We start from the raw sequence: 25,881 nt of genomic DNA on the forward strand, positions 1-25,881 counted from the left end.
TCATTCTTGGAATCATACTGGTGGTCACCATCCAGCCTGGTAGTCGAGGAGGAACTGAGAAGGATCCCGATGGCACGGAAGAAGAGGTTAATACAGCCTATGCCTTCATGGATCTCATCTTGTAAGTCCAATTCTTCCATGATTTCTCTTTGATTTCCATTCTAAAAAGCCTTCTTATTAGCACCAATAAAAGTATTTTCCAACCACATTTAATGAATACAGTCACACTACAAGATGTGTGCAATGATATTCATTTCATACAAAGTTACATTTATAATTTTAAGGATTGAATTTTGTTTCGTGTTTATGCCTCGTCACGACCAATGGCTAAATTCAGCTTAATCATGTTAATATGACTTGTGACGTGCCGATATAATAACCCTTATCACAGGCGTTTCTTAACTCTTTAGCACTTATGTAGCTACATTTATGTTTAACATAACATTATCACAACTCGTGATATAGTACGTTAACGAAATTTCTGTCGAAAGTAGTGCTCTAAAGCGTTGAATAATTTTTCTTCCCCCACTATTATTAGTATTACATTGTTCGAAGTTTGTGAGTGGGCGTATATCTTGTTGTTAAAGATGGTGATCTTGCAGTTGATGTGCTTTGGTTATGATGACGTAATAATGTGATGATGAGGAGGATGGTGGTGATGATGATGATGATTATGATGATGATGATGATGATGATGATGATGATGACGATAGGGAAGATGATGGAAATGGTAGTGAAAACAAATCAGAGGACAGATGAAAAGGGGGATAGTGTCGATATGGATAAATCTATAATCAACAAATAAGGTGGCTATAAGGTTGATTCCTAAAACACGCTTAATTAGCAATCAAGATAAAATAAATGATCAATCAATCAATTTGATACGTGTGAGAAAATGTTAATGATGGGAGGCGGTAATTTTCGAGTTCGTAAATGACGTATGTTTTTAGAACCGACGCGACGAGCGACGCCCAATCAAAACACTGAGTAATCATCCCATAACACGGGCGAGCCAACTCTGACTTAAATCGTAATCATTAATTGATAACAACTTAATCTCGACTGGTTACGTGGCATGACATCAAAGGTGCTAACCTGACAACTTGCTATCATTCTCTTGTATGTCTTTTCTGATAGCACATGAATTGTTGAATGAAATTCCTGACACCTCGCATATATATATATATGATATGAAACGTACTATGAAATAAACTAATTATATTTTTGCTCGGGAACTTAACGAAAAACTGTTTTTTCGAGTTTGAGTCATTGAATAAATGAATTGACGCCAACTAAACTATTTCAATAAGGAATATATCAATAAAAAAAACATAAAAAGTAGTCCCTACGAATATACATTTCATAAACGTTACATGGAACAAAACAAAATTGTATGATAATTGATAGACAGGGGAAAACCCCTGCCCCCGCCCCCAAACAAAAAATTGTTTCGTGTCGTACATTTTTGCTAGCTTTGATCAAGTTAGTAGCTCAACATTTTTCAGCATGTGGTAAATAAATTCATTTCAACACTTAGACATAATCCATTTTCACAAACTAGAGTGTGGAAGTACATTTGCTCATAGGTTAATGGTTCCAATAATCAGAAGTAGTGTACTTTTCTCCTGAACGAAATTTCATAAACTAATGTATTGACTCATATATCATATTCGTCCCTATGGGACGGCTAGGATCAACTTAAATTGATAAAGCGGGTCTAACACGGAATGCATTAAAGGCTCTCGGTTTCAACCCTCTACGAGTGTTCATCATATTTACCTTGAAAATCTTGAGTATCTGTAAAGAAGTGTGCCATTGCAGTCGCAGATATAGGATTTTGAAGTAGAAAGGGGCGTCGACAAAGACTTGTACTTTCATGCTATGAGTATACGCCTGACCAGAATTAGAGGGACGCTCGCATCTTGGACCCCTCCCCATCCTTACATTTGCCATTGCATAAGTAAACTGCATGCTATACACGGGGGCTAAAGGATGTGAAGGGCAACCTAAGCATACTGAATAGCAGCGTCAAACAAAAGATAATAGATCAAATTTAAGATGAAATTATAGACGAAACTCGACAGAATTTGTGTTTTAGCCCTCACTTGAATCTTGGATGAGGATTAAACTTATTTACTTACTTACTTACTTATAAACTTATTACTATCCATAATGAATTGATATACTTTTAATAGGCCAAGTCAGCCTCGATGTTTTAAGTAAATTAATGGATGAAATCTAGGAACCGAAGTAACTAAATTTTCTCTAGATGTACGATAGCAGAAACTCGGTATAAAGAGTTTAATTTCAGCTCACTGAATCATTTATATTATTAAGACGAAAAAGATCAGAGTATAACTAGTATACAATTAAAAGGAATTATTCTTATATTGAGAATTAATTCTTTTTATTTTCATTAACTTGTTTTCATTTTCTGTCGTTTCGGATTTCAATCATTTATTTTTTACAATTTACCTACTTTAAAAGTAAAGGTTGAAATTTCAAAATAAAATAATGTTATCGGTTCTCTTCCAATCTTTGTATAACATATGGAACTGCAAATGACACCTCAACCCGTTTTATTTGGCTTTGTCACGTTTAACAAAGGCGTAGACTATTTATGACTGAATACGTTGATAAGACCTTGCACTTTAGCATACAATAAAATTCTATTAAGCAGTTAATGGTTTGTTTGAAAAGACACGTTGATGAGAGATCAAAATGGCTGACGCAGCTCCCAAGAGTTTATGTCTCAAACTTTGGAAAAGGAAATAGTTTTGCTATTTGCTATATCAATGCCATTTGTTTATTATTAACATCATCAGTTCTCATCACTGAGACCATTCTGATCATCATTATATCCTTGTACATGTTATGATTATTACTATAATAATTATGTTAAATTCGTTACAATGATGGCATAATAATCACAATAATAGTAATAAAAAACAACAGCAACACCAGTAATAATAATGATAATAATAACAATGATAATATTAATAATAATATTAATGATAAAAATTATGATGATGACGACGATGATGATAACCAATGTTAAAAATAAACAGAAGTAGAAATAAAGTACATTGTAGTAGAAGTAGTATAGTAGTAGTAGTAGTAGTAGTAGTAGTAGTAGTAGTATTAGTAGTAAGAGAAGTATTAGTAGTATTAGTAGTAGTAGTAGTATTAGTAGTAGTAGTAGTAGTAGCAGGTAACATCTGCAGTAGTAGTAGTAGTAGTAGTAGTAGTAGTAGTAGTAGTAGTACTACTAGTAGTAGTAGTTGTTGTTGTTGTTGTTGTTGTACTAGTAGTAGATAAATGTCATTGTTTTTGTTCAGCTTGTCATAGAATATAACTGTTTAATAATAATAAAAGATCCCTGTCTGATTTTCCTTCGACGTCACCTTTTAGGGGAGTCGTACACAGCACTCTGCAATGTTTAGACATAATAAAACCCTGACCTATACCACATCTATACAACGTCACAATACCAAAAACAAACAGCTCAAACGCAGAGCAGCACGAGACTCCGGCTCTAAATGGTATTTTGAGCTAATCATTAACAAGACAGCATTCCTACAAAATCCAACATCCGCCATTTTGTTTTAAAACAAAACAACACATGTGTACTAAATGGACTGCATGGTGTAGGAAGAAAAATTTGGTAGCAAGTTTACCCCCTTGTGTACAACTAAATTAGTATTTAATTTATTTCCATGCAATGTTGTTCCGTCATTCTCTGTAAATTCCCCCAAAAGAATATTTGTTTTAAATTGAAATCACACCTTATTGATCAACTTGAAATGTACTAAATTAACAAAATTATAATTGTTGTTATAGAGGTGTTGTGGTTTAGAAGATAAGTCACCAGACTTTTGATCCCATATACTGTGTTCGAATCTCTGCCACAGCATATACGTCCTTTGCCAGGACATTAATCTACATTTGCCACACTCAGCCAAGGTGATGTAAATGGGTACCAATAGGCACCAATCCATTAAAGCTTAATCGCCTTCATTTGGGCAGCTAAGCTGAGCCTGGGTAATAATCCAAAGCTCTTTGGAAACGCATGGAGATATTGATGAATATTTATATCATACAAGAAATGAGTATCATTATCACTATTATTATTACCTTTCATGGCAATATTTTAGCAATTATAGTGCCCAATAAGTTTTTTCTTCTTTGCTGATTCGATCATTGAAACTCCACCCCTTATTACAACAATGATAACGTAATGCATTGGAAAGGGTGTGGTCACATTACGCATGACGCTGTTTTCATACAGTGTACCAGTTGTTACCCGTTACCATTGTTTAGTTTTATTATATTTGTTTAAATCTCCCCCTGTCATTTACCTGGAATGCTTACACAATGTAAATTTTACTCAAATCTGTAATTTATTGGATCAAAAATCATCATAAACGAAGAGCGCTTCATGATAGATTCTTTTCTTAATTCGTATTAAAAAATTGAGATTTGAAGTCTGGTGTGTTATGTTTCATAGATTTAAAATTATGTTATGTTGGAGGCATTATATTAATAATAAAGAAAACAATAATTTTGTATGGATAAAGGTTGAATAATCTCATGTGAACTAGTTTTGTATTGATTTGGTAATCATACCATCCTCGACGGCAAACAAATGTCATTCATCGATTCAATGACAAATATAGATGTGTGTATATTGCATCCTTGGCAATTCAAACACAAATTAGTTTCTATCGTCACGCAAGCAAGATTTCATATAAATATAGATATATTTGATTTGAGAAATGGTTCTTCAAGTCAAACAAATGCCAGCCAACAACAAAGGATCATAAAAGCGATGATTCATGGGCTAAAAATATGACTTTGTTCATTAAGTAGGGTGTTTTAAACTTGTAATTGAAGGGTCACGCTTTTCTCTACTCATGATATAATCCAAGTTCTTAGGTGAAAACAAAAACACAACGTTGCAAGGTCCCCTCCGGAAAATCTGTTCTCCTCTGCATGAAAACAATTATGGATTATGATACTTAAACAGGTATCCCTTTATCTCATATGAGCGATAGTCAAAGAAACAACGATTGATATTTAAATAATTGTTAGTCAATACCAAATATTGCCTAAATTCGTCCTACCTGAAGAAAAACAAAACAAATATGGGCACATCCTTTGGGTAATACTAAAACCTTACGCTGATAATCCAACTTTTATCCTACTTATCTATTTAATATGAACAGTGCTATCTGGTGATGATTAAATTACATGCTCATTTACGTCAATTCGTCAGATACCGCACGCGCATGTAAACACAGCTGCCACTTTTACTATATTTTCCCGCCATTCGTCTTGTCACGTGATTATAAATATATACAAGACGCCAGGAATAAAGCTCTTGTTCATACATGTACACATGACCCAAAGTCGCACTTTTCTCATACCGCACCAATATTAGATCATTTTGTTTGCGAGGAGACACATGAATATTTCCTTTTCATCCGAGATGGTTAAGAAGATAATGTAAACAGTGAAATGTTCGCCCGAGATGGTCTAAAATATAATGTAAATACCGAAATGTAAAGACTAAATGTTGGCCTCGCGAAAATTTCGCTCAGAGACTTTAATAATGATTTATTTGATTTGTAAAGGGGGAAATGTCGAAACTACTTGCTATAGATTTATCCATATGCTTCCATTTTCCTGAGAACAAAGATGTTGCAGGCGATGAATATGAAAGAAGGGCGTTGAAGCTTTGCTGATAAGGCGTTTGTCGAGATTCTGATAGCGATGTATCATGTTTCAACAATTGATGAATTGATATGTGTATTAATTGAATTTTGCATGTGTGTGGGTGTGGGCAATGGATGGTGTTGGTGTGTATGGGGTGCGTTTGTGTGCGTGTGTGTTAACGTGTAATGTCTGAGAACATTTGTAGCATTCAGTAATAATTGATGAAGCAACTTCAAAGAGAAACTGAGCTTTTAAAAAGATGAAACAAAGAAAAAAGTACAATCTGTTATCATGTTTTACTTTTATCTAGATTGTAGATGCTTTGACGATGATATGCGACTAGAATTTGACACGATCGCAACTATATTATCGAAAAATCAACTCAGGGGATATTTCAATACCCTATTGTATGTCCCATATAACTAATGTTCGAATTACGTCACACGTCATTGCCATGTTCCTTCATTTCATTAGATGACGCACAAGGCTATATTAAAATTACCTGAGGTCAATTTTTGAAAGTATAGCTGCGATCGTGTTAATGTTAATGTCTATGCGCCGTTTGGAATTATAAGCTTTCAGTGAAAATTCTAGCTGAAAGTTTCTTTTCTTTCACAGGCAGGAAAGATGATACGATGCTGATAAAGTCCCGATTTGATGAGATTCCAAACTCGTCAACAAAATTATTCCTTTCACATTTTTCACTAACCTCCTGATACCGACATTTCTTTCAATTACAGAAATATGTTTCCAGAGAACATTGTCGAAGCTTGCTTCAGAACGGTAATTATGGAACCTTCCTAACTTTTTTTCGCGCCATCCCCGGCGGAGCTAAAATGGCGCCGACGGGACCAATCTTTCCGACGACTGGCAAGACGAGACTGGACAACTCTTGTCTGGTCTTTTTACATACAGGATTTTTTATATCTTGGTTGCAACATGAAGTTAGATTTCTCTTTGCAGATAGGTTTTACCATAACTTTTGGTGAATAAACGTATTTACGTGGAATTCACTATTATTATGACATGTCACATTATGCTCCATTAGGTTTTACCGTATAAATGACAAATCTAAAATCAAGGATTAGAATGAAAGAAAATTTCAAAAACTTGAAATGATGATCTGTAATCAGTCGGTGTCGATTATGATTTAATTATGTTTTCAATTTACATCCGTACGGCGTACGATTCATCATAAACATATTTAAAGAATACAATATCCATATTATACTTCACTGCTACCATTTCATTTACTAACCCAATCCATAAATTTATATCTACATAATTATACACAATTGCTTTCTTCTCGTATGTGACATGTTATTTTGATAGTCGTTCCGTTTGAATACGAATTAGTTTCAGTTAACCCCTCTAGATTTTTCCGTGAGACTAGCGGAACTTAAAAAGATTATGGGTTATCAATCTTTCAGGGGTTCATTCTTGAAGTCCAGTTGAAAATGGAATTGTTCGAGAAATGCCCATGGAAATTGATTGTGTGATTGCTTGATTGATGGATGGATAAATTGATGGATTGCTTGGTTGATGGATTGATTGATTGATGGATGAAGGGATTGATTGATTGATTGGTTGATTGATTGATTGATTGATGGATTGATTTATTGATGGATTGATTGATTGATTGATGAAGGGATTGATTGATTGATTAATGGATGGATAAATTAATTGATTGATTGATTGATTGATTGAATAACCGATTGATGTCGCATTTGACTTGTTGATCGGATGGCATATTAGCTTGTGCGTGGATGACCGTTTAGGTAGAATGCTTTGATTGAGTGTCTGCAGAAGTCCTTACATGATTGGATGTATTTCATCTGCTATGTCGTCATCCTGCATAACTTATAAACGCGATCGCTTTCAAGAAATCAAATGATTGTCAATTTCGATACTCCACTATATCATGTATATCGCCCAAAGAAATGTCATAGTTTATTCAGATGAAAAATCCTTTCAAGTTTGCAAGTTTCAATGGAGTATGCACGAGGCCATTGAAATTGCTTTCAATATTTTTTTTTAATTCTTTGCCATTGTGTTAATAAAGCATTAGGTCTATATGTAATCTAAGTGTTTCTCCGTATTCTATTTTCAGTTCAAAACGGCAGGCATCAAGACAGTGGTGCCGGTTACTTCTTTGACCACGGGTGACTTCCTTAACCTGACCCTGATGTCCGGGCTGACCATTCACCAATCCATGGGCTTCATCAACGGAACCCTCCAGACCATTGGTCAGAAGACCACGGACTTCAGAATGATGGCCCTTGACGCGAAAACCGTCAGTGATGACATGGATATGTTTCTCCAGGACATGGACATGACGTATACATTCTTAATGGAATCAGTTCAAGGGGCCAGTGGATCGGACCTGACTCCGGTGAATGATCTCCTAGCAGAGTTCTCAACCTACATTAATGATCTGAGAGCCGTCGTGGACGATCTTCCATCAACGGGAGAGCTGGATGAAATGTATATGACGCATTTGGGTAACATGACTGGGATGGTACTATGGGCAGCGGGTGAAACAGAAACTGAGTTATTATCAAGCCTCAAGAGCCTAGATGCTGTCAATGTGTCCACCCTAAACGCCACGTCACAAGCTCTTCATTTGATCATATATTCAATGAACGACGTAGTGTACATGGTAGAACCGCTTCATATGAGTTCCCTTATCCATACATCAAACGCAGAGGTGGTTGAGTTGGTTAATCTGATTACGATGTTCCAACCGGACGATGTAGAGCTCACCAGACAGGTTCATATCATGAACGTCAATCTGATCAACCTTGTCCTGGCGACGATGCAGGATCTGCAGAGCAGTGATCGTCTCGACCTTTCCCATGTCTCCCAGTCCATGCAGAAGCTGTCCACCAACCTGGTGTACCTGATGGACATGACCGAAGAAGTGTACACTCTGGACTTCCTCAACCAGATCAGCACGCTCCTGCATGACATGACAGGCGCCCTCAATCACCTTTCCATGGTCCTCTACACACCACGCACGCTCAAGATGGACTCTCTTCTCCAGCTTAACCAGATCATCGCGCAGATGAATGGAGTGGTGAACTCCATGGCTGATGTCCTGCAAGAGAGTACGGATTACACAATCTGGTACAGGGGTAACACCACTGAAGTGATTGAGACGGTTTGGGAAGGGACCTACGTCTACAGCATGAATATCCTTGGGCTTGTCGTCTTTTCCATTGCCTTCGGTATCATCGTTGGTCGGTTGGGTGACGATGGAAAAGTGGTGATCAGCTTCTTTTCTGCTACTAATGAGGCCATCATGAAACTCGTCATGATCATCATGTGGTAAGAGGAATCATTCAGTCATCTGTAAAATATTGTTTTCCTGTCTTTTCAGCTCTTATCATTTTACTATCACCCACCCCAAATGGTAACATAATATACTTCACATCAATTTTCCTTACTACTTTCTGGCATTTCTCTGTTACCCTAAACCCTAGTTGCTGATAGTAACTCAATTTTATTTTAAATATAATCTTAAGGTTTCATTTAATTTAATACTGGTAAAGTAACATATAGCACTTCTTATGTCAATTGGTTGTATCGCTGGCTTTCCATAGGGGGATCTTTATTGCTATTGATCGTAAATTTGGGGGAAAATAATGGCAGTCAGTGGAGCCAAACTATCTACTTTCTCCTTCCTTTCGGAATATACTATTTTCCACTTAATTATGTTTTTTTAAAGATATTTTTTTTAAAACAATTCCCTTTCTTGTTCTCTCTTTATAATTATATCCCTAGCTTTTTTGTGTTTTTCCCTTTATGCACATCCTTACCTATCCTTACTTCCAAAAGGATCTTCTTTCCTCATGAAGTACATTTTTGTTCTCTATGACACCCCTCTCGCAGGTATGCTCCCATTGGTATCCTCTTCCTCATCACTGGTAGCATGGTGGGCGTCGAAGACTGGAGCGTGATCTTCACCCAGCTCGGTCTTTACATGGCCACTGTCCTCTCTGGTTTAGCCATCCACGGGATCATCATCCTCCCTCTCCTCTACGTGGTCGTCGTCAGGAAGAACCCTTACAAGTACTTGGCCGGCGTCACCCAGGCTCTCTTTACAGCTCTCGGAACTTCTTCGAGGTAATAATAATAATAATAGTTCAGTTCTTGTATAGCGCATAATACGTCATGAAAAATAACATCTCTATGCGCTTCCAATGAGAGCTTTGGAAATTATTACCCTAGCTTTAGCTCCGGCAGCCGTTATCAGCGCACAGTGCATTTCAAGGAATAATCCTACCAGGTACCCATTTACCTCACCTGGGTTGAGTGTGGCAAATGTAGATCAATGTCTTGCCAAAGGACATTAGGTACCCAATTTTCCTCTATGTTGTGGGGAGTGGGGGTAGTATACTTTGTGACAATAAACTTGTCCTTTAATGATTGAATCTTTAGTTAAAACTGTAAAAACTGTATGAATGCGGACTCGTCGACTCCCATTTTGAGTTATTCATATAGGCTCAGTACAGGAAAAACTTGGGTTTCGGATTAAGTGCTTATGAAAGTTAATCTGATTTCGGTTCTTCTGAGAAGACATCATTTTTGCAAGAAATGTTAGGCAAAGTATTGATTCGACAACGTGTTGCACATAGGCTACATCTTTTTTTTCTCAAACTAATGCACACTTGCAAATGGCTTTCAATAAGTGGCATCGTTCTTCCAAATCGGATTGTATTTACAATCACGGAATTATACATCACAAACAATGATTCTCTGACATGCACTTAATAATTGTCTTTAAAATCTTCATCAGAGTAGGTAATAATGCAATCGTATAGTGACGCATCGTGTACAATGGGCAATGATATGACACTTTAAAAAAAATCTTCCACAGTTCGGCAACCCTACCAGTGACTACCCGATGCTTAGAGGAAGGTCTAGGTGTCGATCCCCGTGTTGTACGGTTCGTTCTCCCGGTCGGTGCTACCATTAACATGGACGGGACCGCTCTTTACGAGGCAGTAGCTGCCATCTTTATCGCCCAAGTTAACGACATCCCGCTCAGTTTTGCCGATTTAGTGACAATCAGGTAAGATATCTGGGCCCTGTTTCATAAAACTTGTCATCAGTGACAAATGACAGTTTCTGTTATAAGCTACTGAAATCCTTGCTTCTGATTGGTTATCAGCAGATTTGTCATTGGTTTTAGTCATTTGTTATTGAAAAAAGGCTTTGTGAAACGGGTCCCTGATCAAAAAATCATTTGTTAGGCCAATCAATTATTTTCACAAGGCTTAATTTTGCTAATTAATTTACGAGTATAGGAACGCAACGGTTTCTTGATATTTTCGTTGATGACTTTGTCGTCGTCGTCGTCGTCGTTATTGTTCATGAAAGTTCTAACTCCCGCTGGCAAAATCATGATACCTCCATTCTAAAACTTCCAACTCAGTTTTAACGATATTGTCATGATTGTGACAATGAGGTAAGATATTGATTCACAAATAATATTGCTAATTAATTTACGAGGATAGTCATCGTCGTTGTTGTTGTTGAAATTTCTAACTCTTGCTGGCTAAAAACAGTGAAACCTCCTTCCTTAAAAAATGTCTGTATAAATAATCCAACTATAGGGTGTCATCTTTAAATGTTATCATTTGTAATCTCATATTACATAGGTGGATCCACATTACGTACTATGGAAAACAGAGCCATCTATACACAGAGTTTGGCCAACTTGGTTTCACTGGGTCACAACATGGTGTATATTCTTTTGTTTTGTGGTTGCCCAACAAAGCAGTAGTCGCCGTATTGTGTCGAGCTCGAACCGGGTTGGCCAAACTCTGTGTATAGGTGGCTCTGATGGAAAATAGCATCTGCCGCCGCCCTATGATTGAAAAAAAAAAAAGTTTCGTATAGTTCCCACACATTCATGAAATTACGCTTCCAAGGAGATAAAGGGATCGACAAGTTTTGCGATATATCCAAACATTTCACCCTTCCCATCCTTCTAACAATTCTGGTTCCGTCTTTGAAACGCCGTCAGTAACTTTTCTTAAATGTTTACAAAACTCGAATGAAGTATTGATTTCATTTTATTTCCTTCAGTCTAACGGCGACCTTCGCGAGTATTGGAGCAGCCGGTATTCCCCAGGCTGGTCTCGTAACCCTCGTTATCGTCCTTACCGCAGTCGGCCTACCTACAGACGACGTCGCCCTCATCCTTGCCGTTGATTTTATCCTGTAAGTATATAGCCATCTATATTTTTGTTTTGATTTAAAATGAAACTAGGTGTCTTATGAATATCTCGTCTCCAGGGGATTTTAAAAGAAAAATGACCACACAGTAACACAGGTCTATTCACCGTTAAAAGTGACTAGCCAGTTGCTGAGTAATAATTTACTATGGTCATTATTTTGTTATTTTTGCCACCAACAATATTCCATATCAACAATCTTTGCCTACACCCTATTTGATGGTCATGATGGTAGCCATAGCTAGCTTTTCCTTGGTGACTGTCGACAATAAAGGACATTTTCTCCGGCGACAAAACGCTCCTGGATTCAAGTCGCCAAAGATGTGGTGTATGATAGAGCTTAATTGTGATGTGATTGGGAAGATGTATTTTGTGGTCCATAGAAGGTCCATAAGTAAGAATTTGGTTAGTGGTAGAAATTGAACGCAGAGTAATAGTTGCCTTAACAAGTTATATCAACTACATCACTGTTATTGCCGATTGATGTCATTTTATATTGATACATGTATAAAGACAGACAGCTAGTTCGATTGCCACCTGTATAGCTAATGTTTCTTTATGTCATCGAAACATTTTGAAATTAAATGTTCACCTAAATTGAAAGTAAATTCATTCATTCGCAATTTCATCATCTCTCACATCCTAGTGACCGATTCCGAACGATGGTCAACGTCGAGGGCGACTCATTCGGTGCCGCAATCGTCGCCAAGCTGTCCAAGAAAGACCTCGCAAAATCAGACGCGATCGATGCTCTCGAGAACGGCGAAGTCACATTTAACGGAAAGAAAATGGCAGACAGGAAAGACAGCGATCTGCATGCGTACACCAATGGCACATATGCACACCACGATGAAGACAACACTCCGCTTTAAATCTGTTCAAGTAACAGCCACTTTTTTTGCTGTTGTTGATCAACTTTATTAAGAAGGGGGCTTCGCATAACATCGGACACAACGTTGGTCATATTTTCATATTTGTGTTAAAAAAAATAATGCCTAATTTAACAATGGAACGTTCGCGCACATTTTGTTCGGAAATGGAACGGAACATGGAAAAGGATATGGACTGGAAATTGGATATTATTTTTTTACCTCGAGTATTGATATATTACTCAATATGATTGCTCAAAAGATGCAATGCACACCCGATGCAAACAGTACACATATTGGCTCATGTGGAGATTTGGTGCTTTTCTTTCCTTTCTCTCTCACCGGTTACAATTAGCAATTAGAACTATGGGAACTGGAAGGCTGTTATGTAGCTTACTCATAGATCAAAATTCACTTTTTTGAAAATCCATTTCTATACATATCTTTCCCCCTAAATGTTTCAAAACGTCTCTCCCCCTCTCTCTCTCTCTCTCTCTCTCTCTCTCTCTCTTCTCTACTGTGTGTCACTCTCGTTTTTTCTTTCTCTCTCTTACTCTCTCTCTCCTCTCCCCCTCTCTCCCTCTCCCCCTCTCCCCCTCTCCCCCTCTCTCTCTCTCTCTCTCTCTCTCTCTCTCTCTCTCTCTCTCTCTCTCTCACCTTTCTATTTTGTTCTCTCTCTGTGCCTATCTCCCTTTCTCATTCACTGTGGGTTTCTTCTTTTCACATTGCTTTTGTTCTCCCCTCAGAGTTGTCTGTCTGCAATATCTTGTCGAAGTTTTAATGTTATGATGATTCAATACCAAAACATCATTTCCATTTAGTTGACAAAAAATTCTGAGGAGCCAATATCAGTTTTAAAGCTTTAAGGAGTTCTGTTATCTTGAGTGAAAGACAACATCCTACCATTATCTCACATGATATGGGTACCAATGATATCTCATTATTATACGAGGCTGAATATTCATTTGCTTAGCCTTATGTGTCATGCAAGAATAAAGATTGATATATTCTGCAATGCCCACAACAACGATTTACATTTCGAAATATGGATATCTAGTGGTTTTGGGACGAAATATTAATTAATCCCAGCTCGTAAGGAATGCATTGTATATCATAGAGAACAAACTGTCAAAGAGATTGATATATTTAGCATGAAATGTCTCCTGTTCAGTGATAATCATCAAATTCTGTCATTTTCACATTAACTTGAACTCTGTCATTTTGTCTGTAAAGCACTGTATATCGTTTATTATCTGTAAGAGCGCTATAAATAAACGAATGTACATGTATCATTATTATAATTGTCGTCGTTTAGTTAAATATAATAATTTACATCTTCCACTCCCCTTTTAAGGATATTGGGACATGTGAGGATGCAAAAGCTATGTTAGACTTTTTATATGCTTTTACGGTGACCAAATTGTAGGAATATAGATGACGTTACCAGTGAGGAGATTGTGCACAATGTTTGTGAGGGTTTTAATCTGATGACCAGAATTTAGATCCATTTTGTTTTATATCAGCTTTATAGCTTGAGGCAATTTCGCATTAACTCTTTGTACGCCAGAAACAGATAAATAAGGGTTGTCAAATATTCTCTAATCTCTCTTTGATTGAGAAGTCGTTACAGTCGAAACACAAAGTCGTGCATGTTATTTTGTGCAACTGTTTGTGTGTTCTTAACAATGTTTCTTCCAGATATTCAAATCAAAACAGTATTACTGATTAGGTGAAGAGAAAATAGCAAAATATCGATCAGAATGGGGACGTAAATTAACTGATAACAAGGAGAGAACGACATTTTCAGAAAACGGTGCATTGGTAACGATTTATTCGTTTCTTTAGATAACTGGGTTGTTTAATTTACATAAGCGGTATTTGAGGTGTTGCAATTTTTACAGTTCACGAATAGTATTAATCTTCACTTGAACTTCAACTATTGTGTCTTATGTCACTTGCCCGTAACACCCCCAAACTAGGACTTTTATATTGCACTGTATTATATCAACAAACATAAAAACGAAATCCTATTTACTCTGCGTTTGACGATCATCTTGAAAATGCGACTACTATATTAGATAAGATGACATCGACAAAAATTGACCGTATAAAACCCTGTCCAAGGGTCACCATTGTTACGTTACAGTGACTTCTTACAATGGGAGAGAAAAATAGGCAGTATATATATATATATATAATACACCCACGAGTGGACCCCTTGTATTAATGAGCTTCAAGTGAATGGAATATTTTATTGTGTTATCAGTAAATTCGTTCTGATAGTGCATATATTCATAAAAGCTTGTTTGAATGTGTTATGATGATCGCAGTGAAACGTGACATCATTTCCATTAATGTTTATTCTTTTGAAAGTTATATGTGAATGCCCTAATTTGCTCACAGCAGACGGGGTAAAATGTTTTGTTCTTCTGATGAAATTTAAGGTTAGGGTCTAGTTTTGGCTTATTTAATTAAACTTTACATTACATGATCAAATTGATTACTTTTTCAGATAATAATGGAAATGGTATAATGGAAATCTTGCCTAGTCACGAATTCAATATTTGTTGTATTATTAAGAACTTGAATTACCTCCAAGGTGTGGTATGTGTGTTTAGGAAATGAATGTTACATAGAATTTATTGAATATAAAAGTAAATGAAAATGGTTGTAAGGAGCTGGATCAAGGAAAGCAAAGAAACAAAACAAAAGTTTTGCAGTATCAACTCAGCTTCACAGCTTATCATTTTTTAATGGATTTTGTCCAGTCATAGGACATCAACTTTTTGTGAAGAACGGCACAATATATATATATATATATATTCTGTAAATATGTTGAATAGTACTATTCTCATGTATATACTTATATTATCACTTATGTTGCAGTATGTACCCCCATCGAAATTCTATAAACTTTTCTTTCTTCTTAAGTACAGTTTAATGCAAGTATTAAAATATCATTTATCCAACATTTAGAACGTAACATGATAAGGTAAAACGCCACATGTAAAAAACCCAGTTAACCGACGGCCCTCGGACCGAAAGTGTCGACCTTTTGGACCAAAAGGACCGACATTGTCAGTCTCAGGCGCGTACGCAAACGGAGGGGGCAAAAAAGTGTCCCCCCCCCCCCCCTCCCCAAGCCACTGAACGAAATAATTTGGCAATTTCCGGGACAACATTTTTTTTTTTTGCTCTTACCCCCCCTCCCCCCGCAATTTTCAAATTTTAAAACAATCCCCTTGAAAATAAATCCTGCGTATGCCACTGGTCAGTCTCATGGGCTGCCGGTCTTGTGTGCTGTCGGTCAACTTGAATGTCTCGGTGTAACTGAGAAGAATCGTACCAATTTTGGACCAAAACATTTTCATTACGCTTACTGGATAGTTTAGTTGTATCACGTTCGATTTCAATGAGTTCCGATTATCTCGGCTTTTAAAAACAAACTAATTTAGAATTTTAGTTGCTTGCTGGCAGTCTAGAGAGATATTCTTTTCACAGTTTTTCGCATGAAAAATACTGAAATTCCAAGAGTCTGTTTTTGTTAAGCTTTAACATGTAGTTTTAAAAAAATTATGAGCTCCGATTTCGCACAAAAATACATGTTTTGTGGTAGGAGTCACGTGGTGTCTGCCTTCATCGGGAGCTACATTCTTTCATGTTATATTCCTTGTAAAAATGTGTATACAAAAGTAAATAAATAATTATGTGAAAAAAGAGTACGATGCGTCAGGTCCTAGCTCCATAATGATATAAAGAATGCAGCGATGTGGCCATTCATGATGATGATGATGATGATGATGTTGGTGGCGATGATGATAGTGATGATGAAGAAAAAGAAGAAGAAGAAGAAAGAGAAAAGAAGAAGAAGAAGGAGGAGAAGAAGATGATGGTAATGATAATGATGATAATGATGATGATGATGTGAGTGTGGCTGTATTGATTGATCTTGATCATGAGATAGTGATGGTGGAAAAAATGGTTGTCCTTACAGTGATGAGTGCGAAGTGTAACAAAAGGAGCCGAAAACAAACGAAAACAATATCAGGTGTATTTTCACAGTGGATTTGGACATTTTTGTCACATGCTGAGCAACTTTGAGTTGATACCGACTAGTTCCTGCTTTAGAATTATTTCCATCACTAAACTGAATGAAAACAAAATATATGATGTATGATGAGGAGGAGAGAGATGAAATATTCAACATTATATAGAACACAGGACCATATACTTCATTGACAGTGAACTTATTATAACTAAACCGCAGTACAGCATTACCTATAATACCCAGTCATCAACTAGTATTGAACTGTGATGTAAAACTCCTATCCCATACACATAATAATAATATTACTTGTTTCATCCGCCATAATCGGACGGTTTATTGGTGCCAGGAAGAGCAGCTATCATAAAACAAATAAAACTGGAATAAAAGCAAATATTTAAATTTAAAGGTCAATCCCTGTGGGACAAAATGAATAATTACAAACTGGACAGCTACCTTCTATCGCCGGGGGTATGTAGGGTTCAAGATTAACCTGTCGGCAAATTTGTTAATTTTCGTTTTGTCTACATATCGAACAAAATGATGACTTTTTGCATTGTTTCGCTTGCATGCTTGGAAGACTTTCGACTGATTGTAGGTAAATTTCGTGCGAAATTATCTCCCCCATAGAAGATGACACAGTATAGATGGGGCATCTAAACCCCCCCCCCTCCCCCTTTATGAATAAAGTGTTGGAAAAAATCTCGGGTGATATTCGTTTTGTAATATTGACATGACAAATAGTCATAATTCACTTAGACCTTGGTCGAGTCTCAATTTTGAGGGGGTACTCAAAAAATACAAGTTATAAAACAATGAAAAACATGTAATCATGGACGAGACTGCATGAACATATTATTATTATAGGGACGCAATTATGTGCATGTAACATCTTGTCAATTTACTTCCCTATTTGCATGATGTTTTTCTGTTTTTTTAAAAATATTTTCCTGTGTGAAAAATGAATGTCTCCTTGTTCAAAGTTATAAAACAACTACTTTCGAATCCTAATCATATTAAAGAAATAATTGAAATTCAAAGCATTTCAAAAAAATCTCTTATTTGTATCAGACCTTGTTCTTCCAATCCACAAAAATATTTTAAACTGTACCTTGTCTTTTGGTGCATATTCAGTTACTGTATCCTAACAATAACATTTCGATTAGTTACAGCAACTTTTGCACCGTCAAACTCGTAAGTTTATCGACACAGGCAAACCATGTCAATTAGTAAGCTTGAAATATTTAGTTTCATGATCCTAAGATTGAATAAAACGATACTCATGTGACCTCAATAAACACAGCAACCTTCTTACGGAATCAGAAAGTAGGCCGTCAGATTAATAGTTCAATTGCCTTTGAACATGTATCACCTACATATCTATACAACAAGATAATATCCATTAATCATCATGTTTTGAAATGATAACAGATATATTTGTCTATATTATTATGTTTTGTTATCAAAATGGGTTTGTTTGCAAGTGCTTGAAAGAGCAAGTGTCTACCCATTAGAAGTGCGATGTATCTGAAATTTATCTTTGCAAATTACATGACTGACTCTTCAAATTAAATGATGTACTTATCACTGATAATTAAGTGTGTTTGGAAGTGTTTGCAAGAGCCTTCAACTAAGATGGTGTGAGATAAATCCAATAAAACATATACTTTCATCGTAAAACATCGTATTGTGGGATGTAACGCCATTGATGTTATGTTGTTGTTATGTTTTAAAATCTGTATAATTGTGTACATTGTTTGTAACACATCTGTCCCAGTGAACAACGAATTCCCATTTTTATGGACAATAAATCAATTCCAAAAACAATATTCAAAACAAAATCAATACACAACCCATGAAAGATAAGATTATAACAGTTACATATTACATAATCCGAATATGATTTCAAAAGTCAAAACAATGGGATATTGAAATCGCCCTTGATTTGATTTCTTGAAAGTCTTTATGATCCTGTTCAAGGTATTATGTTACAACAATTAGGAGGTGGAAGTGGTTGTGGTCGTTCGTTCATGTTAATCTGTATCAAAGTGGTTCAAATGATAAGAAAACTTGTATGGAATAGTATAACCAGTGATATGGGAGTGTGTGTGTGTGTGGGGGGGGGGGGGGGCACGGACCATGTTCCCCTTCACCCCATCTAATCTAGGCCATTTCAATGGGGAATTTTGTAGAGTCCAATATCTTATTGGCATTGTCACGGGCGCTGGTATGATTGGCAATTTCTGTATATGCAGTAGATAAGGAAAAGACTGGACAAGGAGTTACTCCTTGACTGGAGTAGTGGCAATTAAGTTGTATGTAAAATTGAATAGGAACGTTTGAGGCCGAGGTTTGAAAGTAGACTGCCGAATGGCGCAAGAGGGAAAGAAAGGGGGAAACAAGAAACAGGGAGGAAGCAACGTCAAAACTTTAAATCATCATAAGGAAAACCGCGTCATAACTATACGAGGCTTTAATTAAGAAGACATTAAGAAGCCAGAACGAACATATATTGGATGAATTACTTATTTTTCTTAACATGTATTTATCTGTCTGTCAAAGATTACATGCACATGATGAAATTGGTCACACTGAACTAGATATATAACCAGTGTAATGTCATTATGTCGTTAGTTAAATACCATAAATAGGCCCTAAGTAAAATAGATACAATAAAAATAGATGCTTGACGTAAAGGTAATTACTCGACTACATGTAATGTTTTCCCTTGACTGAAGTTTGGACCGACGTACATCAATAAAGATATCTTAATTCTAATCTCTGGAGGGAAGAAACAAAAATAGTTCATTCTCCGATAAGGTTGGGAAAAGCAAACATATGGCACCTTGTTTCGATATGAACCTGATATTATATTCATAAACTATATGTGTATGGCATAGAGCCAATGAAATCATTAACAGGCGTTGGTAATATTAATATTAATGGTAAACTGTAATTGCTCATAAAGATTACTCAACTTATTACACATATAAATATTCCCATCGTTGACCTTGGTCTCCCCTCCCCTTCTCTGTCTCTGTCTGTCTCTGTCTGTCTGTCTGTCTGTCTCTCTCTCTCTCTCTCTATATATAATCTCTTTCTGCCCCCTTCCTCTCCCACTCCTTTTACCCCCTCCCCTATCTTTCTCTGTCTCTCTCTCTCTCTCTTTCTTTCTTTCTCTCCTTCTCTCCTCCACTTCACTATCCCTCTACATTCTCACTCTATCTCTCTTTGACAGTTATGTAAAACAATCACGTGTGAATTAAGCCCACTGTACAGGCGCTGATCATGCAAGGGCAAAGTTGATGCTCAACGCATTTCTCAAACAAACTATTTGTGAGGACTCCGATTCAACGATTTTCATCTTCTTAGGCCAACATAGAGGGAGAACTACATTTTTAATATGAAGATTAAATTGATTCTCAAACATTTCAATCTTTCTAGTTTTTGCAACATCTCCTCATTCATTTCTACAAATTCTCCGTCTTAAAAAATAAACGCGCCTAGGTGCCTATTTTCAATTAGTTCGATCTCAAATGTTATATCTAAACCAACAAGAAGGTGACTTAATCTTAATTAACAACATGACGTAATTCTAGAAATACATTAAAAATTAATCTTTCATTCTCAGTGGGGGATCGGGGGGCACATGGAGAATTTCTCCCTCTCTCTCTCTCTCCGGGCCAAACGGCTGGGGAAAGGGAAGAAAGAAAAGGATGGTCAAGGGTTGGTTACCTTCTTTCTTTTTTTGCCGTTTTGTTTCGTAACCTAAAACGGCACGCCAAATACGTGAAGGCTTTTTTTTGTTTTGTTACAGGCCAATATAAAACTCTCTCTCTAACACATCCCAACCCTCTCTCTCGAACACCCCCTTCCTCCCCCCCCCCCCCCCCCCCCCCTCTCTCTCTCTCTCTCTCTCTCTCTCTTGTCTCTTTCACTGTCTCCCTCTCTTGACACACCATTGTTATGTTTTGGTCACCTAAAAACGCAGCAAGAATTTGACAGACTTCAACATCCATGTAATATAATAGATATATTTCTTTCATTTTTTATTCATTGCTCAGTACAAAATCGGTCTGTACCACAAATGGTTATACAAAGCACATTATTTCAATAGACATTCAACATGAATATGTTACATAAATTAATAGATAATAGCACAAAGTGCATATAGTATGATGAAATAATAGGTTTTCATGATAAAATATGCAATTATAATGAATTGTGATGAATAATATCAACTCTGTGTGGATCAGGAAAGTTGTTTTTCGTCTTGTAAATTCTCTTTAAAAATTGTCATTATTAACACCATGTGTTATCATAACCAAATTTCTGCATTAACATATATGCTTCAAGTACTTTTAAAATTTCATTCTATTTTGAAAAAAGAGTATCACATAGTATAATAATACATATTTTCCAAGGAATAGCTCCTTCATCAACACGTACATGTAAATCAATTATATTCCACAACTTAGATACATTCCAATAGTTCATACACAAATTTATTTTGATCATGATGGTGATGCAAATATACATATCTCACCTGATGTTAAAAAGTTAACGAAGCAAAGTTATGAAACATTTTGCGATCAGTACATGCATCCCAAATAGACACTTCACCAGGTGAAATGACGTTATATCTTACATGAGACATCATTCAAAATGATTGCAACTAGAGGAATATTCTGAAACATTAAAAACCACAGAAAAAAGTTTAATATTGCAAAAGAATTTTTCATATTGTTCAATTTTCATCATCTCTTCACCTCTTCTTTTGCTTAATATATTACCAGTACACCACTTTGAAACCAACAAAGGAAAATGTTTGTGGTAATTTGATTTACTCGTTATAAGCCACACAAATAATCTCTCGGTGCCACATTGTATATATCATCGGATACATCATACCAAATGCTTCAGTTTGTTTTACCATTTCCAAAAATGAATATGTACCTGTGCATAACGAGTTGTCATGAAGATCATCAAGACCAGAAATGGGTAATTCTGCAAAGCCATTGTGTTACGCAAACCATCCTTTGTTTAATCGTTGCATGGTGTTTGTGCAAAATTGCAAGTATGGCAAACTAGTGACGCAGAGGGGCGAAGAAATCCACCGAAGTGTTAATGGAAGCACTCTCTCTATTATTATTTTGATTATATACATGCCACCTGCAGTGAAGAGTTTTCACTCCAGCATACACGTCCATAAACCTTTCATTCAGAGGGATGAGGGTCGATTCCGAGCAAAGGTGTCACAATGATCATTCATATGTAGTGGCATTTTTACACTACAAAAAGTACCATTATTTCACATACATACTGCATAATGTCACCTAATTTCATGATGCAGACAGCTTTGTACACTCTGGCAAATTACATGTACCACATTGGTAATTGTAAATTCAATCAAATAACAAAAAGAAGCATGGGTACAGTTAGCTAACATTGATATCAGTGAGTTTGCATATCTCTCTGTACATAGAAATATCCTTCTAAATGTTCATCACACATGAGACAACAATCATGACTACAGCACTGGAATATCTACTGCAGGATGTGCATGTACCATATTCTCGATTTTGGTGTATTTTTGTTGCAAGTTCAATATAAGAAGGTGTCCCGTGACTCAATGGACATCTAATTGATGAAATTATCAATTTTCTCACAATGTCTTGAACTGATTCTTTAATTGCCATCTTACACGAGACACCGATGAATGACACTGTTTAGATGATTCTTTGTTCAAATATATTTTCAAATTTCAAGGAAAGATATCATATCCCTCAAGGGACATTCCGTGATGGAAGGATGTATGCTAAGTAAGTCTCCAAATTACAATACGAATAAAAGATCAGTATCATGTGACTCGATGGACATCTGAACTTGTGATGGAAGGAATGATATTCTTACGGGGGTCTTGAACCCCGATCTCTATAATTTAGCCTTTGGTGCAGCTGGTTTGAGCTGCTGGAGCTTCATGGCCAGTCCCATGTTACCGGTGATCTTGAGTTTCCCAGAGAAGAAGGCCTGAGTGAGTTAAATCAATAAAAAAGAGAGTGGTTCATGAACAGATGACCCCCATGATCAATTAGATTTCTTTGTTCATGGCAAATCTTTTAAACTCTAAGGCCTGAATTCACAAAGGAGGTTTATCGACAAACCTAGGTTTATGTGCGTCATATGACGCGTTTCAACGCGTTTTTACAGACCAAGGTTTGTAAATACGCGTTGAAACAAACCTAGGTTTGTCGACAAACCTCCTTTGTGAATTCGGGCCTAAGGAGTTCTGTTATAGGGAGTGCTTCAATCACTTTTTTTCATGAAATCTTACATTGTATTCCCATTTGTAATTTAAGTATGATTTGTTTTGTTAGCTCTGATTATGTAAATCAATAAAATACATGAATACAAAAACAAAAAAAATAACAAAAAACAAGAAACATTTCCACCATAGCACCTAACAGCATTTCTTGGGCATCATGCCCTGATCCTTATGAATTTAAACCTAGAGTCAATTAAAAAAAAGATCCTTCTGTATACCAATAATGATTTGAATACTGGTCTGTAAAAATTTCAGGGTAAATAGAAGCATTTCAAATATTCTTTCAGATAATTTTCCTTTATCCTATTAAAGTAGACTTGAGACAATTTCATTATCATTCCACTTGTTTTAAAGTTTAGGTTGAAATGGGACCTTTTTCACAAAACTTGTCATCAGTGACAAATGACATATTTTGTCATAAGCTAGTGAAAGCCTTGATTTTGTTTGGTTCTCAGCAGACTTGTCACTGATTTTTGTTATTTTTCATTGAAAAAAGGCTTTGTGAAATGGGTCCCAGGACAATTATTAGACTGAGTAACCAACAGGGTGAAGCTGATTAAAGGCATCGTTTAACAATGATAAATCTGAGATGCAAGGCCCTACGTGATATCAGTGTATATGATATGGTGTAATATTGAAGCCCTACAAAAATTGCGCTTCAAAATGATCATGAAATGCCTCAAAAAGTAAAAATTTTGAGTTACCAATTTTACCATACTCATTTTCCCCAATAGACTGTAGTGTTATAAACACCGTTAGGAAAACGAAAAGTGAAATTTAGATTTCCATACATATCTTAATAATCAGACAGGCGATCTGCTTGTAAAAAGTCATGGGATTCCTGACTGAACTAAAGTTTTATAATTATGATTGCAGCATGAGCTAAATCCAGGATTTTGTTTCAGAATCTGAGGCAATGTTACTGAGTCGCTTTAAGGAGATACTCACATTCTGAGGGTTAAGTTTCCCCATCATCAGGTCCACCAAGTCGGCATCCGCGATCTTGAACGTGCAGTCTGCTTTCCCTGTTTCAATGTAAGGTTTACCATAAAATCAATTAGGGTAAGAGAAACTATAACAAGCCAACTTAGAAGAACTTGTATTCCCTGTTAAGAGGATTAATTTCTGATAACTGAAATGTGTGACATCTTACTCCCCCCAAACAAAAATTTGTCAAGGTTAAGAAAAACTGGTAAAGAAATTAAACGGAGAAAAAAAATTAAATGGAGAAAAAATGAAAATAGAGAGACAAAATTAACAGTTGGGGAAAGATGGGTACAGAGGGAAACTGATGATATCTGCATGAATATATTTCATGTAACACCCAAACTTTTGTGGCACAAAACTTTCACGATTTGTGACAAGAGCTATTGGCACTTCAAGAGATTTTCGTGAATTGCAGAATTTCTAATTGTATTGTAATTTAATTTTTATTGCATGAAATTGTTGCAATTCTGAACCATATGAACCCTCACAAAACTTGTGAACATTTCATAGTTGCCAGACTTTTTGCTTTGCAAGTTTAACTTTGTTCTTTGTTTTGCTGGAAATGGAATGAGACCGATTCGTGATTGGACTTACTTTTAGAGTCCTTCTCCACCTTCTCCACGGAACCGTTTCCGTTCTTGACGTCTACGATCCATTTGGCTTTGTCTCCTCCTGGTCCTCCAGATACCTCAAAACCATAGATACCTTTGATCTTATCTACCATCTTCTTTCCATCCTGAAACGGATTGAGAAGAAACATTGCATCAAGGAATTGCAGGAAACATCTATATCTATGTGAGGTACAATAAAGAATATGTGGAATTCAATTAAAACGGTATGCTTAACCCTTACTGTACTGGGGGGGGGGGGGGGCCTGGGAGGCCCCCCCCCCCCTCGACATTTCCAGAGATCGCACCGCAACCGCTCTGTATTTTGAATTGTCATTTCATGACTTTTTCCCCTCAAGTCTTACGCACATTTTGATACCATTTTCGAAATTGGATATACCTGTAAGGGGTTACATAACAATTAGTATGCGAATGTCATCAAAAAGTGCTATAATTGCATATATTCATGTACAAGCAGAAATGTGAAGATATGAATTGATATCAAATTGCTTTTATATGTTTCTCAAAGTAACTTGATGTCTTTCAGAACAAAAGAATACATCAGAAATAAAACAATAGATATAATAAGAAATAAAAAAACAATAAAATACATAAGAAAATAAATAGTTGAAAATCGCATCAAATTTAAATAAATTATCATTATTAATTACATAAAATAACTATTTTGTTTTAGAAAAGAAGTTTCATATGAATAATGGGTTTCAATTAACATTCAAAAAGTGGAGTCTGACAATTTTTGTAATGATTCTAGTTCCCTATATATATTTCCAGATTTGATATTCATGAATGCGTATTCATAATTTATGCAAATTAACCTATGCATTTTCAAAAATCATAAAAATAATGAAACCTCATGAATTTGAGGTGAAGGAAACATTTATTCAATACATTTTCAAGATTCTTCACAAGTCTACGGACAAATATGTAGAGTTTTCTGTAATATGCACAAAATTAGCATTTTGCATAATTAATTAGGCTATAACGACAAAAATTTGCATATTAGGAAAAAACTAATTATACCATCTTGTTCCTTAAGTAAATATCTACAAACATGCAAATTTTCGCGTTC

At 36.1% G+C, this 25,881-nt stretch overlaps 2 protein-coding genes across 2 annotated transcripts in view; one reads left to right on the plus strand and one right to left on the minus strand.

Moving 5' to 3' along the window:
* Positions 1-13,307, plus strand: part of LOC115928807 (excitatory amino acid transporter 3-like) — a 13,820-nt gene extending 513 nt beyond the window's left edge. The window contains exons 1-7 of the mRNA XM_030996746.1: positions 1-121; positions 6,456-6,498; positions 7,826-9,042; positions 9,607-9,840; positions 10,595-10,789; positions 11,809-11,943; positions 12,604-13,307. The exon at positions 1-121 is cut by the window's left edge and continues 513 nt beyond it. Coding sequence (XP_030852606.1) covers positions 1-121; positions 6,456-6,498; positions 7,826-9,042; positions 9,607-9,840; positions 10,595-10,789; positions 11,809-11,943; positions 12,604-12,829 — 2,171 coding nt within the window. The 3' untranslated portion in view covers positions 12,830-13,307. The remainder of the gene's footprint in view (positions 122-6,455; positions 6,499-7,825; positions 9,043-9,606; positions 9,841-10,594; positions 10,790-11,808; positions 11,944-12,603) is intronic.
* Positions 13,308-20,896: 7,589 nt separating this feature from the next.
* Positions 20,897-24,919, minus strand: LOC115918990 (non-specific lipid-transfer protein-like; the record flags this gene model as incomplete). Its single annotated transcript, XM_030996459.1, is given in 3 exon segments — positions 20,897-22,901; positions 24,145-24,221; positions 24,778-24,919. Coding segments are annotated over 3 exon segments (315 nt in total), but the record flags the coding sequence as incomplete, so codon positions are not given.
* Between the last annotated feature and the right edge of the window lie 962 nt (positions 24,920-25,881).

Source organism: Strongylocentrotus purpuratus, unplaced genomic scaffold (genome assembly GCF_000002235.5).
Source record: "Strongylocentrotus purpuratus isolate Spur 01 unplaced genomic scaffold, Spur_5.0 spur5_scaffold_3, whole genome shotgun sequence".
Taxonomy (NCBI): Eukaryota; Metazoa; Echinodermata; class Echinoidea; order Camarodonta; family Strongylocentrotidae; genus Strongylocentrotus; species Strongylocentrotus purpuratus.